The sequence below is a fragment of the Pholis gunnellus genome (assembly GCF_910591455.1).
Source record: "Pholis gunnellus genome assembly, chromosome: 3".
In the NCBI taxonomy this organism is placed as follows: Eukaryota; Metazoa; Chordata; class Actinopteri; order Perciformes; family Pholidae; genus Pholis; species Pholis gunnellus.
The window spans coordinates 21,881,946-21,895,568 of NC_136529.1; the positions used below are offsets into that span (position 1 = coordinate 21,881,946).

At 41.9% G+C, this 13,623-nt stretch overlaps 1 protein-coding gene across 1 annotated transcript in view; it reads left to right on the forward strand.

Annotated features, from left to right (window-relative positions):
* Window positions 1–7,599: 7,599 nt before the first annotated feature.
* The window catches only part of dnah1 (dynein, axonemal, heavy chain 1), a gene marked incomplete at both ends in the record, with an annotated part of 28,093 nt that continues 22,069 nt past the window's right edge, over window positions 7,600–13,623 (forward strand). The window contains 18 exons of the mRNA XM_079186354.1: window positions 7,600–7,633; window positions 7,797–7,974; window positions 8,264–8,414; window positions 8,534–8,666; window positions 8,756–8,926; window positions 9,034–9,289; window positions 9,422–9,579; window positions 9,703–9,914; window positions 10,288–10,586; window positions 10,824–10,971; window positions 11,104–11,297; window positions 11,417–11,642; window positions 11,792–11,911; window positions 12,000–12,082; window positions 12,194–12,335; window positions 12,589–12,744; window positions 12,983–13,181; window positions 13,282–13,532. Of these exons, the coding sequence (XP_079042480.1) occupies window positions 7,600–7,633; window positions 7,797–7,974; window positions 8,264–8,414; window positions 8,534–8,666; window positions 8,756–8,926; window positions 9,034–9,289; window positions 9,422–9,579; window positions 9,703–9,914; window positions 10,288–10,586; window positions 10,824–10,971; window positions 11,104–11,297; window positions 11,417–11,642; window positions 11,792–11,911; window positions 12,000–12,082; window positions 12,194–12,335; window positions 12,589–12,744; window positions 12,983–13,181; window positions 13,282–13,532 (3,111 nt within the window). The remainder of the gene's footprint in view (window positions 7,634–7,796; window positions 7,975–8,263; window positions 8,415–8,533; window positions 8,667–8,755; window positions 8,927–9,033; window positions 9,290–9,421; window positions 9,580–9,702; window positions 9,915–10,287; window positions 10,587–10,823; window positions 10,972–11,103; window positions 11,298–11,416; window positions 11,643–11,791; window positions 11,912–11,999; window positions 12,083–12,193; window positions 12,336–12,588; window positions 12,745–12,982; window positions 13,182–13,281; window positions 13,533–13,623) is intronic.

Sequence of the window (13,623 nt, forward strand, 5' to 3'; positions counted from 1 at the left end):
TTTGCGATTCTGCTAGAAGATCGTGTGCAGAGGAAGACAGACTAGCGACTTGCACGGGCTCGTCAACGCAGTTAATGTGAACCAGCCGCACAGCGCATACCAGTTAAACCAGGTCCCTCCACTAACCAGGGCCTCTTAATGGACCGAGGAAATTAGTTTATCTGCTTCTGCTATTCTGTTTTTCAGCTGCAGCGATTCCAATTTACAGGTCTCTTTGAAGTCTAGCAGGAAGAAACCTGAGAAGGGAGACAAAAATAGTCCTCAGTGCAGTATTTGCAGCTTGATGGAGCATTGTGGCACTAAAAGAATGTGACAGCTTGGAGTTTAATGCAAATTACTTGAACATGAAAAGGGTCTTTCTCTCATCTGTCTGCCTGACTGGATAGATTACTCTGCCATTATTCATTATAGCCCTGGATAGTGAATACATGGTCTGATATATGACAGTCATTCATTTTAAATTCATTTTAACTACACACGTCAGGAAATCTTGAGTCTTTTGCTATTTTCCCTCCCTTAGAGAATAAACACCATGGCTCAACTTCAAATACAGGGGGCTCAGAAAAAAATTGGAATGGGCGCTCAGAATTGGATTGGTTTCCATAAATGTCTTTAATACCATGCAAATTCTTTACAGGCCTCCTTGCTTTTCCCCATGAATGGAGAATGAAAACAAAATTACCAAGGAACGCCATATGGGCAGTGTTTGCTCTGACAGAAAATACAATATGATGTTTATGAACAGCCAGTAGTGGGTTACTCGCATCATCACTTTGTCCCAGTCATCAATCCTTATTAATCTGACATTCGTCCATCTGTGTTGATCTGAAATGTATCTCCCTGTTAAAGTTTTTATTTCCTTTTCCACAGTCTCTCAACTCGTATATCACTCCAGTAGTGCATTTGTCTTTGTTCACCCCTCGCTAGTCTCTCCTTTCATCTCTCTGTCCTCCTGATCTCCACTCGTAACACCAGCTACAGCGTCTCATGCCTCCACACAATAAAACCTGGAGGCTCTCCATCTTCTGGCATCTCACAGTTTCTCCTTTCGTCACACTCCAGTGGTGCAGTATATGCTAAGAATAGCTTTATGGGAGATTAGGGTGATGCCATTTATGAGGGATGAGCTGTTATCTGGTTGTCTTAGTGGCATGCAGACATAGTTTATGGCTGCCTTGTGCTGATTTGGAGTCTGTTCTGGATCGATGGGACACACGGAAATGAGTTTAACATCTTTTCACATGGTTGCAGGATGGGAGGACCTGTGTGCATTTGTAATGGATAAAACATAGAGAGAAATCTTCAGTGTGGTCCAGCTGTGGGTTTGCTTACACTGACAGAATCAGGTTGGTTCTGGCAGAAGTTCATACTGTATGAATTCACGTCACTGAGGTTTGAGGCCAAGGTTTGCAACAGAGCCATAAAACATTTTAAGAGCAGCTGGTTCAAGTGCAAGTAAACTAAGTTCGGTTGCTCATTTCGCCTTTAAAAATGCAAAAACACACTGCATTCTTAATTGACTAAGTTGTAATTAAGGGTAATTTTCTCTGATATTGGAATGCAAAGCTGCCCACATCAAATAAAGTGCTTGTTGAGAACGTAAGCGTATCAAGGAGGATGAAAAACAGAATCCCCACAGCAGTTAACGACACGTTTCATTCTAAGTGCAGAGAGAAGAATGTCTTCTTATTTTGTCTTTCAGTACCTCAGCGAATGCATTCTCTCGATGTACAGGATGTATATTTATCCTTGCCCCCAGCTGGGAGAGGTCAAATACCAGCCAGGAAAGGTCACAGAGATCTCCTACCTGCCGCGTGACTGCCTCTCTAATTGCTCCTCTTTCTCTCATTTACAGGGCTTAATAGGGGCCGGGGGTTAGAGAGCTGGGGTCAGATGAACAGGGACTCCCCCTTCCCGCCCTTATAATCCCTAGTGTTTGTGTGTGGAGCACATGGTGTCACTCCACAATTCTCCATCTCCCTCCATGTCTTCTCTCGGTCCTTGTGTTCTACATGTCAGATCATATATTCATCCACGGATGAAGAGGATTAAGCTGCTTCCTTACATGACTTTACTGCATTGAGCCAACATGATCACGCTCGGATTTGTTTTTCCAAATAGAACGTCTATTCAGTTAGCGTTCATTTGGAACGATGAAGTTTATATAACGGTCTAATTTACATGTCGCAATTTGTTATGGAATTGTTGTTATGGAGACTATAACAGCACACAGTAGGCCCTAATGACGTTATCCACTGGCCACAAGAGCCACTAGTGCAATGGTTAATAGGAGGTACTTAAGGTAAGCACTGAGGTCAGAGGTAATTATCCTGTTGAATGTTTGGAGGAAGACTCATAGCTTTTAAAAATCTAAGGTACACAGTACTGATGTCTTATATATACCGTAGATCCAAGAAATTCCAGTTTAGACAGTTGCACTTAAAGTCATACAGCAATTCCTAAAACTCTTCCCCAAAGCCAGTCAGTTGACATAGTTTAAAGATGAAAGGTCAAGGTGATAGGTTAACAACAAAGGCCTACATTTCAAGTCTAACAAAACCAAGAGGACTGTCTGTCTTTAGGGTCGTTTGAGTTGTTCTATTGCTTTAATTTATTATCACTGTGAGCACGGTAATCGATGTGGACAGCATACAAAAGAAAATGTCCTCCCTCTGGATGATTGCTATGATTTAAAGGTCATGGAGTTTTCTTTAAAATATGCACAAAGAGACGGTTCAAAGTCTGTTCGCACCTCTAATTTGTGTGAGTGTGCTAGCATGATGGGTTTCGATAGCATGTTGCCTCTTTGATGTGGGAGGATGAATGACACGGATTAAGCTGTCGGACCAGAAACTGATAGAGGCCAGATGAGGCAGGATGACAAATCAGGGCCTCAGTGAAGCTCTCAGGCAGCTTGCCAAACCAATACTGTGTGCATCTGTTAGCTTGTGTGTGGAATTGTGTGTATGTGTAAGTGGAAACTATGCAGAACGGTTTCCATCTATTCTTTATTAATGCTTAACGAGGCGGAAGTTCAGAAATATTAAAGAGTGGTTTACTTGCGGAGACTCCAGCTGAGCGGTGGTGACTTATTTATAGCTTCAACTCCTGTTTATTATTGGACAACAAATGAATCTCCCACCCACAAGCACACTTGCAAACACACACTTCCTAGTACTGCTCCCCTCAGTCTTGTGTTCCCTTGTGTCTGACTTCTTTATATCCCTTTATGATGTCATCAACTAACAAGACCAAAATGTACTCTTGTGCGTCAACAACTCGCTCACATAAAACCATTGTCCCTCTGACACACAAACACATGTACAAGTATGCACATTCACAAGCACAGACACAGTTTCTTGATAAATCGTTCTTGGCTTTCCATCGCCCACCCACGTAAACAAACTGGAATGCCAGTAGACACACTGGTTTGTTACCACAAAAACAATCACACGCACACACACACATGTGTTACAGATTCCAGTCACTGCTTTCTTATTCTTCCAGCTCATAGTCGCACACCCACTTAGATAAAAGATAGTGACTTGGCTTACATAACAACTTATTTTAACTGCCTCAAAGAACTTCAATGGATTCAAAGGAACTGTCGTTTGACACGAGGATAAACTAGCTGAAAAAATACCATCAAGTGTGCTCGGGGTCGGAGGTCAGCACGCTGAAGTTGGGATAAATACATTGGAGTTCAATGTCACGAATATAATAAATCCACACAAGCAGCTTTAGTTCTTTAACTTTACATCACTGAAATTCTCTGCCTGGGCTCAATATTTCTATGACCCATGTTGTCTGACTTTGGTTCTCCTCCTAAAAGTCACACTAACAAATGTAGCAAATGAGAGAGAAAAAATCAAATGCAGCTGTTTGAGGTCCTGGGCCACAGGTTGGGGGTTCCAGTCCATCTCTCATGTCTGGCCACTTTGCTTCTTTGAGGCCCTCCTTTGCTCATTAAACAAGGTTTTATTGGCATGCCAAGAGTCCACCTGTGAGTCATCCAAGCCATGACGGAAACTTCAATGTATAGCCAGGCACAAGGGTCACCGTTAAACAACAGTACTTCATATGACTGTGCAAAGTCAAAAACCACATCTGCATGGAGGCGGCCTCATATGTATGTTGCTGGTATCTGCTTTGCTCTTGTAAAATGCACTGCCACAAAACACTGTGAAGTTAGCGTGACCATTGCTGCCCTCGCGGCGGTTATGTTCCATCTTTGAACTGACACCAGTGACAGTCATTGACCACAGCTCAAATGCCCTTTAAAGTGAAAAAAGAGTGCTTTGAAAATGGGGTGCAGTGATGTGTATTAGGTTGTAAGTGTGAGGTTTAAATTACTCACACAAGGTGTCCAGGAGTTCTATTTGTTCCTGGTAGTTCCATAATGTCGATGTGTAAGTCACAAGGAAGACTTTATAGCTCTGATGCTCTAATGCTCTAATGATCCCTGCATGTTTTTCACAGTTTTCTGATGAAATTAAACAAAAATATCAGTCTATTCTCAAGAAGGTTTAATGAGCCTCTACTGGAAATCACAGCATGCCTTTGTATGTTTCTATTCCTGTGTGCAAATGCAAAAATAAAATCACCCTGCGATGTAAGGGTGTGCCTGCAATTGTGGTTGGATTGTGGGTTTCTGCTGGAGGTATGTGGGAATATGCGCAACTGCTAAACCCTCCTGGCTTGCCCAACAATGTGACAGTAAGAGGGGGGATAGCCAGTGTTTGATCCCATCAGCCAACATCTGGCCCTCAAGAGGAGCTAAAGTTAGCGGCACATGCTGATGTCATTAGCGTAAAATTGGAGTCATATTCACAGAGCCATGACCCTCACAACATCCCAATACTGTGAAAGTTGAGGGAGAGGGAGGATGAGAAGTGGATAAATAATATAAGGATGTCAGGATGAAGAGGGGAGAGGATGGATTATGCATTTGAGTGATTATGTAAGTGACTAATATTGATGTTCTTCAATGGTTGATGTTGAGCCAGACCTTTCATGTCAGCATATATATCTACTGCTGGACCGTTAGAACTGGAAGTGAATCAAGGACGAGTACAGGGTGGATCAAAGCTGTAACAAAGCTTGTTAGGATTTAATCAGTTCCACTCACCCAGAGCTGCTGGGCACATCTGTTCAATCAAGTCCCATCGCCACGGTGGGCTCCTGGCTCCAGAGATGGCTACAGTGCTGCCAACCAAACATTGGTAGGCGACCATGTTTTGAGGACCACCACCTCATCAGAGACTTGTGGTTCTCGTGGGCTTTTCTTTGAAACCTCTCTGGCCCCGGATCTCCTCACTGATTTAATCAATACCGTGAAACATGTGTTAATGATTAATAAATTGCTGTGGTCAGGAAGCTTTGAGTGTTGAGGCCACTCTGATATGATAATGTCTTTATTAGATGTGGGGTTATTTAGACCCTTGGGGAAGTCTTTCATTTGGTTTAGTCTTCCTGGTGATGTCATTGTTTTGAGACTGAACTCTATTGAGAAGAAGCCAATGAAGCAGAAGGCCTCTTACTAAACATTTAAACGGGCCTACACTGAGTAATGACCGCTACACAGTATTGCAACATCCATAGCATCCATATCAAGTCACTCTATTTGAACTGTCTTCCTTGTCTCCACTGTAAAGCATTTTGTTCAGTGTTGTACAGTGATGTAGTCACCTCTGACCCCCTTGTCCTCATGATCCCAGCCACACTATACCTCCTCAGTGACTCTCCGGTCCCCTCTCAACCTTAATGTATCCATATCTGCGTGGTAGCATGTCCTATGCAAGTGACACGTGAAGGGTTTAGACACATGAGACTATTCATTTGTGCTTGGTTACCCAATCTCCGGCTGCTCTGATGGGTTTCAAATGAAGAGGCCAGGGGCCGGAGCAGGGGCCGCAGTGCATGATTCCTGTGATCTGCCATGGGAAACAGACAAGGTTATGACGCCCTTGTGACCCAGGAGTGTGGGGATCGCACGGGTCAATGGGGGTTTTCCCCCTTGTGGACACATTCAAGCTGTCATGAGTGTTACCGGAAAAGATTGGAAATCTGCGCAAAGTGTGCATTCCAATCAAATTCTTATCATTACTGCCATTACCATCACCATCCTCACCAGGAACAGCATGGGATGTGAGTGTTCTGGTGCTTACCATGTGGAGAACAGTGTTATGTCACATTTCTGTAGTGGTTTACTCACAGTTTTGAGTATCTAGACTAGAGGCTCAAACTAAATACTAATATATACAACGTTTTTTATTTATTTTGAGTTATGTTTTATGTCTTCTGCTTCCAGATGTAAATGATTTTATCCAGCAGTTATTCAGCTGTTCAAATTAGAGGACTAGTTGGACTGAGTGTGGTTTGAATTCATATTTATCTCAGAAGAGACCCTAAGCAATTACTTTGTTAGTGTTTTTCTTATTGTGTTCACACATCGTGTTCATGATCTCTCTCTCTCTCTCTCTCTCTCTCTCTCTCTCTCTCTCTCTCTCTCTCTCTCTCTCTCGCTCTCTCTCGCGATCTCTCTCTCGCGCGCCCTCTCTCTCTGCCGTTGGTGCAGCGACTCGTCTCCATGATAACCGTGCCGTGTGTAACGTTTATAATCTGGTCGCATAGAAACCGAGTAGTTAACTTCCTTCACTTGGAAACTGAGATTTCAAAAGTTCAGCTCGCCAATATTGTAAGCCATGCAAAGGACAATTAAAAAGAAGCGTTAGCACTCGCATTTGAATTCAAAGATAAGGTATGTCAAAAAATGAAATAGGAAAACGTTACGTAACGTCGCTTGTTAATGTCATGGGGCTCAATCTGACTCGGAACTATCGCAGCACAACGTTGCGTTAAATGTTGCTAGCGCTAACAGCTGACTAGCGTCAGTCATTTGGCAACGGCAGTTGGTTTAACGTACTCGGGTGACAAAAGTTACTCACACATGTTTCGCCGGTGGATGTTGTTAATTTCACATTTTCTTTTACAAAATATAGCTATATAACAGTTTTCATCCACATTTTGCATTAGTCATAGTTCCACTTATAGGACAAAGAAGACCAAGTGACACAGGCAACATTTCATTTGTATTTATTAAGCAACAATGTAAATATAACATAAACAATGTTCTTTATAGACAACCATTAGGTTGAGGCAGCTAGTCCAGTGTACTGTCCTTTGAGATGCAGCTGAACAGGATTAAATCCAGGCTTCATTGTTTGACATTAACGTTACACATAACGTTGTTTTATTCTGCTAGGAGATGGAAAGGAAATGTTTTCCTGGTTTCGTGCCTCATCCCCCGGGCAAACCTCGAGCTCTAAGTCCCTGGTGCAAACTCCCTCCAATCAGAAAATACACTGTGAATAAACAGAGGGGCATCTATTCGGTAGACATCACTACATTGAAGGTCCAGGTAAAGGCACAGATGCTCATGCTCCTTCATATTCTGACAGACATTTCATTATAAATCCCATGCAAAACACTGAGCTTCTGTTGAGTTCTGACCAAAAACCAAGAGACTGAGTCTTCCTGTTTATTGATCAGTCCTGTACAGCGGGACTTGAGATCCAGCAGAGGTCCCGGGATCATTCCATGTCTGAGTTCCTTGATCTCAACACAACAAAAGGTGCGATGCTGCTGTATTACATACATTTTTTTAGACATGTAGGTATTTATGTAGGTCATTATTTCTGATACGACAACTATGTATTCATAAGAGGAGCATATTGTGCTTCTCTAAAATACAACATTTTATAAAAATCTGTGTCCTTCTGCACTGTTTTCCTTAGCTACAACCTTCAAGACTCCAGATGACCAGTGGATCATTGAAAGCCTAAACAATAAATATAGAGCTGACTCACACGAAACACAAAATCCGTACTTCTGCCGAGGTGGAAATGCACCCAAGGTCCAGATACCCTTCCAATCCGTTCCTGGCCAGATCCCCCGCAAGTTAGAGATGGAGAGGTATGCAGTGTTTGTGAGCACCATGTATGGCAGAAGAGGACACATCATCTAGTGCTGTGGAGCTTTCCATTCTATTCCTGCATTTCTTGTAGTAAGGGTATTGCACATACTGTAATGCCAAATTCACTGGTCATAAGTGATTCAGTAAGACAGTGAGCTTCTATCATGCAGCACACATTTTGTGATTTTCTCTTATTGTACATTAGCTGGTTTAGTTGGGTCCACAAATTGGTTTATTTGAACTGCCTGTTAAGACTTATTTATACCGTTTTATATTGTTTTCTTGTAGACGTCGAAGGAAATATTTTAAGTTAGACTTTGAACAGCTCCTGGCAGAAAAAGGCATTGACTCCAATCTCCTAATTCCAAGACATCGGAGCAATAGTGATGAGCATGTGACTACAACAGACAATCCTGTATCGCCCTACCTCCCCCTGGAGGTAAGTCTTTTACTGCTGCAATCTTTTCCTTAACATTTGGGCAGCCAACTACTGTTACATCCCATATTTTCGGTGCACAGCAGCACCCCACACTCATCTTTCCTGTGTTTGTCCGTTAGGTATTTGACAATGAGGACTATGACTGCCGGACCCCAGGTGAGTGGCTTGCCCTGGGCAATGCTGACCGATCACTTGATCAAAAACCTGTTCCTGCAAAAGCCCTGCTGCCTACAGATGACCAGATTGCCTCCGGTAAAATGTCCTCAGGAATATACTGTGTACACAGAGATGTACACTATTTTTTGTTCTTGGGTGATTACTCTCTTCCCTCTCTTTTGAAGTGGACCCCAAAAGCCCCTCCCATGGGTACAGCTGGCATTTGGTTGGGGTTCTTGACTATAGTAAGGAGAAATGCCAGTACCTGGTACAGAAAGTTCTCCAAAACAGCAAATTGACCGATGAAGAAGGAAATCCCACTCTAAATAAGGAACACAAAAAGAGCAAATCTCCTGGTTGGTTTTTATGTCTTAGCACTATAATGACACAGTATAATCTCATGATTTCCTCTGGTCTCTGTTGACCATGTATGTATACCTTTCATCTCCCTCCTTTTTTATAGAAGTAAACACTATGATAGCAGGCACTAAGTTCTGGGTTCCCAGGATCAGATTGATGTTCAGTGGTGAGGACCCACAAGTCTTTGTGGAACGGATCCAGTTTGCCCTGCGCTATCGGGAGAACACAGAAGCCTTGTTTCTCTACCACTTGTCTGTGGACTGCATGCCCTTCTGGAGTGGAACACCATCTATTGATACCCACAGTCTCCAGCGTGCCAAAAGATTCGTGCTTTCAACGCCTCGGCTCAGGCTGAAAATGTGAGTAATGTCAGAGAATATTACATTCCGTCATTGTCTCCTTCTTCAGAACGATCTGTTTTATAATAGATCCCACTGAGTTGAAATGTAAACTGAATAGCAGGGTGTATAAAGAGAATATTCTGTGTGCAGTCTGGAGAAGTGTACAGAGGATCTGGATAAGGAGGTCAAACTGGACTATGAGCGTACAATGAACCGCATAATCTTTGAGAAAGTAGTGATGAGCCACCCAGAGGAGTTTTCCCACATCACACTGCCACAGAAGGTTCCTGAGTATGTTCTGCAAAAAGGTAAGACGGTTTGCTTTGTACACATTTGTTTGAGTCAATGAAGTTAAGATTAACGGAATGTATTAACATCCAAATCATGGCATTCACCCTGAGAATCTGTTTGTTTGTTTTATCTATGTACAGGGTGTTATCCAGTTCCTTGCTTTCCCTATGAGGAGAATAAAGCTGCTTTTGTCTTCCATACCATGCTAACAAAGCCAGAGATGATCTCTGCATTATGTGATCTACGGTCTGAGTGCCACAAAGTAGCAACTATGAGGCTGTTCAATGTCACCTCAACCAAGCCACTACAACTGCACGAGTTTGAAATCATCCAATCTAAAATACATACTCAGGTATTGTAGCATTGGGGTAGCTTTTCTTCTGCATACTGGGCTTCAAAGTAGCTTTTATTTCTTTTAAATAAGAATTGTAATGTATTGTTTAATCACTAAAGACGTAGCACCCAAATGTAACTACCACTAGTGCTAAAACAATGGGTCATCTGGGCAATTACAGCTTATTGTTGGTCAAACCATTTGTAAAAGATTAACAGCAACAACTCACTTAATCATATGATAAACTCTACAAATCCTATTAAATCAAATATAACCATGGATACATTTTTGTTGCTGATGTGGATTACCAGAAAGAGATACCATGCAGATAAAGAAGACACCTGAATATCACATGAATAAAGAAGCTTGAAATCTTTTCCTCCCTCTCCAGATAAGCTTGTTTCTGAGGAAGGCATGGATTTCCATAATAAGCAACTGCATCCATTCCAACCTGGATATTTGTGGCAAAGGCGCGTACAATGTGACCGAGTCTTGCTCGGAAGTGTACAAGTTGTCCAAGGTGTACAGACTGATGGTTGTGGTGCACTTACAAATGCAGGACTCCCTGTGCTTCCTCGTGCAGAAGTCGCTGGTCAGCTGGACTCAGCTGCTGTTAAACGCTTGCCACAGTGTGCTGACATGTCCTCAGGACCTGGCCTGGGGGAACGACCTTATCACTAGCCCCTACAAGTAGGATAGCATGCAGTTGCACACATGGGCACACATTCATTTATGTAAACATCTTCACACACTTTTTGTGCTTTATGCATCTGTGTTTTCTTATGCTGTTCTTATATCTTGGAGTTAGTTATACATTATATACTCAGTATGTATATATTTTATTATACATATACTTTATATACAACTTATTACTGTCCTAAATATTCAGTATTGTGTTTGTAATATTACTCTATTCTCTATAACTAGGCCAAAAAACCCTCTATTCCTAGTGGACTTGGTTCTGAATCAGACTGGGGTGCATTACAGCCTTCCACTGGAGGATTTTGAGACATCTATAGTCAACCTGTTTGATAAGGCCATTCTGGCCACACACAACGTACAACATCCTGATAAGGTAATCACCTGAATTACAGAGCAATAAAGAAATGCAATGTAAAACGTGATCATTATAGGTTCTTCTGTCCGTGGATGATGATAATGACTCTACGGGTCAATGATTTAACGGTTCCTCTCTATTCCATGCCAGTTTGTGTTGCAGAATGTGTCCTTCATTTGCAATCCGCCGCTCAAGTCAGTGGATCTTTTGGATCCAGAGGTAGCTGAGCTGCGAGAGAAGGTCCGCAATGCTCTGATACAAGCAGCCATACCTCTCAGGGCTTATGCTGCTGAATACGAGAAACACTTGGAGTTACACAACTTGGACATAGAGACCCTGCTCAAGTAAGTCTGTTTAAAGATTATGTATCCTTCTCCCACAAGGTTAAGGCTCAGTCATATTTATGGTCTGTACAGCATGCTCTTCTCATTAAATGGAGTCACTTTTTAATCTTCTCTGCCAGATCTCATATACATGCAGAACAGACATATCAAGAGCTGAAGAAAGAGATGGAACAAAATCTCAAAGACAAGGAAAGGCTCGAGCACTCTCTTCCATCCTCTATTGTCATTGGTCCATTTATTGTCTCTGTAGAGGCTGTACGTCAGGTTCTCATTAACAAAAAAATGGCTTTAACCAATGCAATGCTGGATCACCTTACTCTGAAGCTACGCAAACAGATTGACAATGTAAGTCATTTTTATATATGTATACATACATTAAAGTGTTTTGATAATGCATTTCTTTTCTGCAAGATCTACATTTACTTCAGTTTAAAAATGGCCTTTTCCTACCTTTTTTAGCTTTGATTATACGTTTTTATCTTGTATGTGCGTAGGCATGTGAAGAGTGCAACAGAATGAGTAGAAAGCTATGTGAAAGGGTCAACAGCATTGAAGAACTGGCTGAAAAGACAGAGTGGATAAAGCAAATCCCGGAACAGCTCAAGAGTTACAAGGTGCACATGCATGGAATTGTTATTTCTGTTATATGTCATATGAAGGGTTACTTTGTCAATAAATCTGATGATAATCTGTCCACAACAGAAAGATATTGGCAAGATCCTGCCAGGCTATGAGGTAATAGAAGGACTTTGCCACTGTCTTTCAAATGAGGATTTTGATAAAAAGTAAGTGTAATATCATCATGCCAGTGTTCTAATGTATACGCTCATTTTGGGGTAATAAGAGGAAAACTGTTGAGTTATTACAGTGATTGCTTTAGCTACAAATCCCTTCAGGTGGACAGCTATTGAGTGGCCTCAAAGGATAATCAGCCAGATGGAAGCAGTAGCCATCCAGCATGCTGAGGACAAGGAGCGCTTCCATACGATCCATCTGGTTAAACAGGACGACTTTGAGAAACAACTAAACTCTCTAATGGTCAGTTGAGCCTTTTTGTTCAACAGCAATTGAACTCACAGCCTTGTTTGGACTTACAGTTGTCCCCCTTGATGATTTATACTTTTTCAGATGTCTTCTTTTGAACTGTCCTCCCTTAACTTCTGTCAGTAGTCTCTAAAATAATCCACTCTAGACAGGCCTTAGTTTATTCTGTCTTAATGTTAGAATTTTTAGGTTCAGTCAAAGTAAGTTTATATTATTTGGTTCTAACTCCCCACAACTGTGTTTGTAGATGCTGGTTGCTGGGTTTGCATCTCATGCAGACATGGATCTTGCCCATGACATTGCCAATGAAATAAAGCGTACAAGCAAGCAACTTAAGGAGTGTCAGACAAGGGCTCAAACCTACAACGCCAGAGAACGACTGTTTGATATTCCTGTCACTAATGTAAGTGAAAGAGAATCCATCAAATGATGTCTAAATACATTTTGCCAGAATATTCCCCCCTATATATATGTGTGTAAATATATGTATAAATATATATATGTATATCTATATATGTATGTAATATACAGCAACATTTAACTAATAAACTTTCAACTAGTATTCATAGATGTCATTACATATAGTACATCGGGTATTTGTCATACTTTTTCTGACAATGAAATGCAAATGTGTATTACAGTATGATCAGCTGCAGAAGCTTGTAAAGGACTTCCAGCCTTTTAAAGATCTCTGGATCACCACCTCTAATTGGCTTCGTTGGCATGAGACCTGGCTCAATGACCCACTGTTTTCCATAGACCCCGGGCAGCTTGAGCACACTGTTTCAAATGCCTCCAAGACTATGCACAAATGTATTGAACAGTTCAAGGACAGTCCTGGTAGGTGACACATCTATCACCATTCAAACTTGACAACGTGAAGTGTGATATGTCTGACGTGTTCTTTTCTTGTTGCTTTCTTTGTCCCACACGACGTCAGCGTGCCACATGGCATCTGTAATCCACAGCCAGATTGAGGACTTCCAACCTTCCGTCCATCTGATTCAGGGCCTGAATAACTCGGGGATGAGAAGCCGACACTGGGAGATGCTTTCAAAACGCATTGAGATGAAAGTTGTGCCCCAAGCCAACCTGACCTTATCTCGCTGCCTGGAGCTTGGTCTACAGAACCATTTGGATGACATAGCTCACGTGTCTCAGGTGGCTGGGAAAGAGTACACCATTGAACAGGTACCCTTTGAACAGGATTCATATTCTAAATACAGTGTTTTATGAAGTGTTAAGTTAGTACTAGGATGTGTAATGAATGGAGTGACCCTAC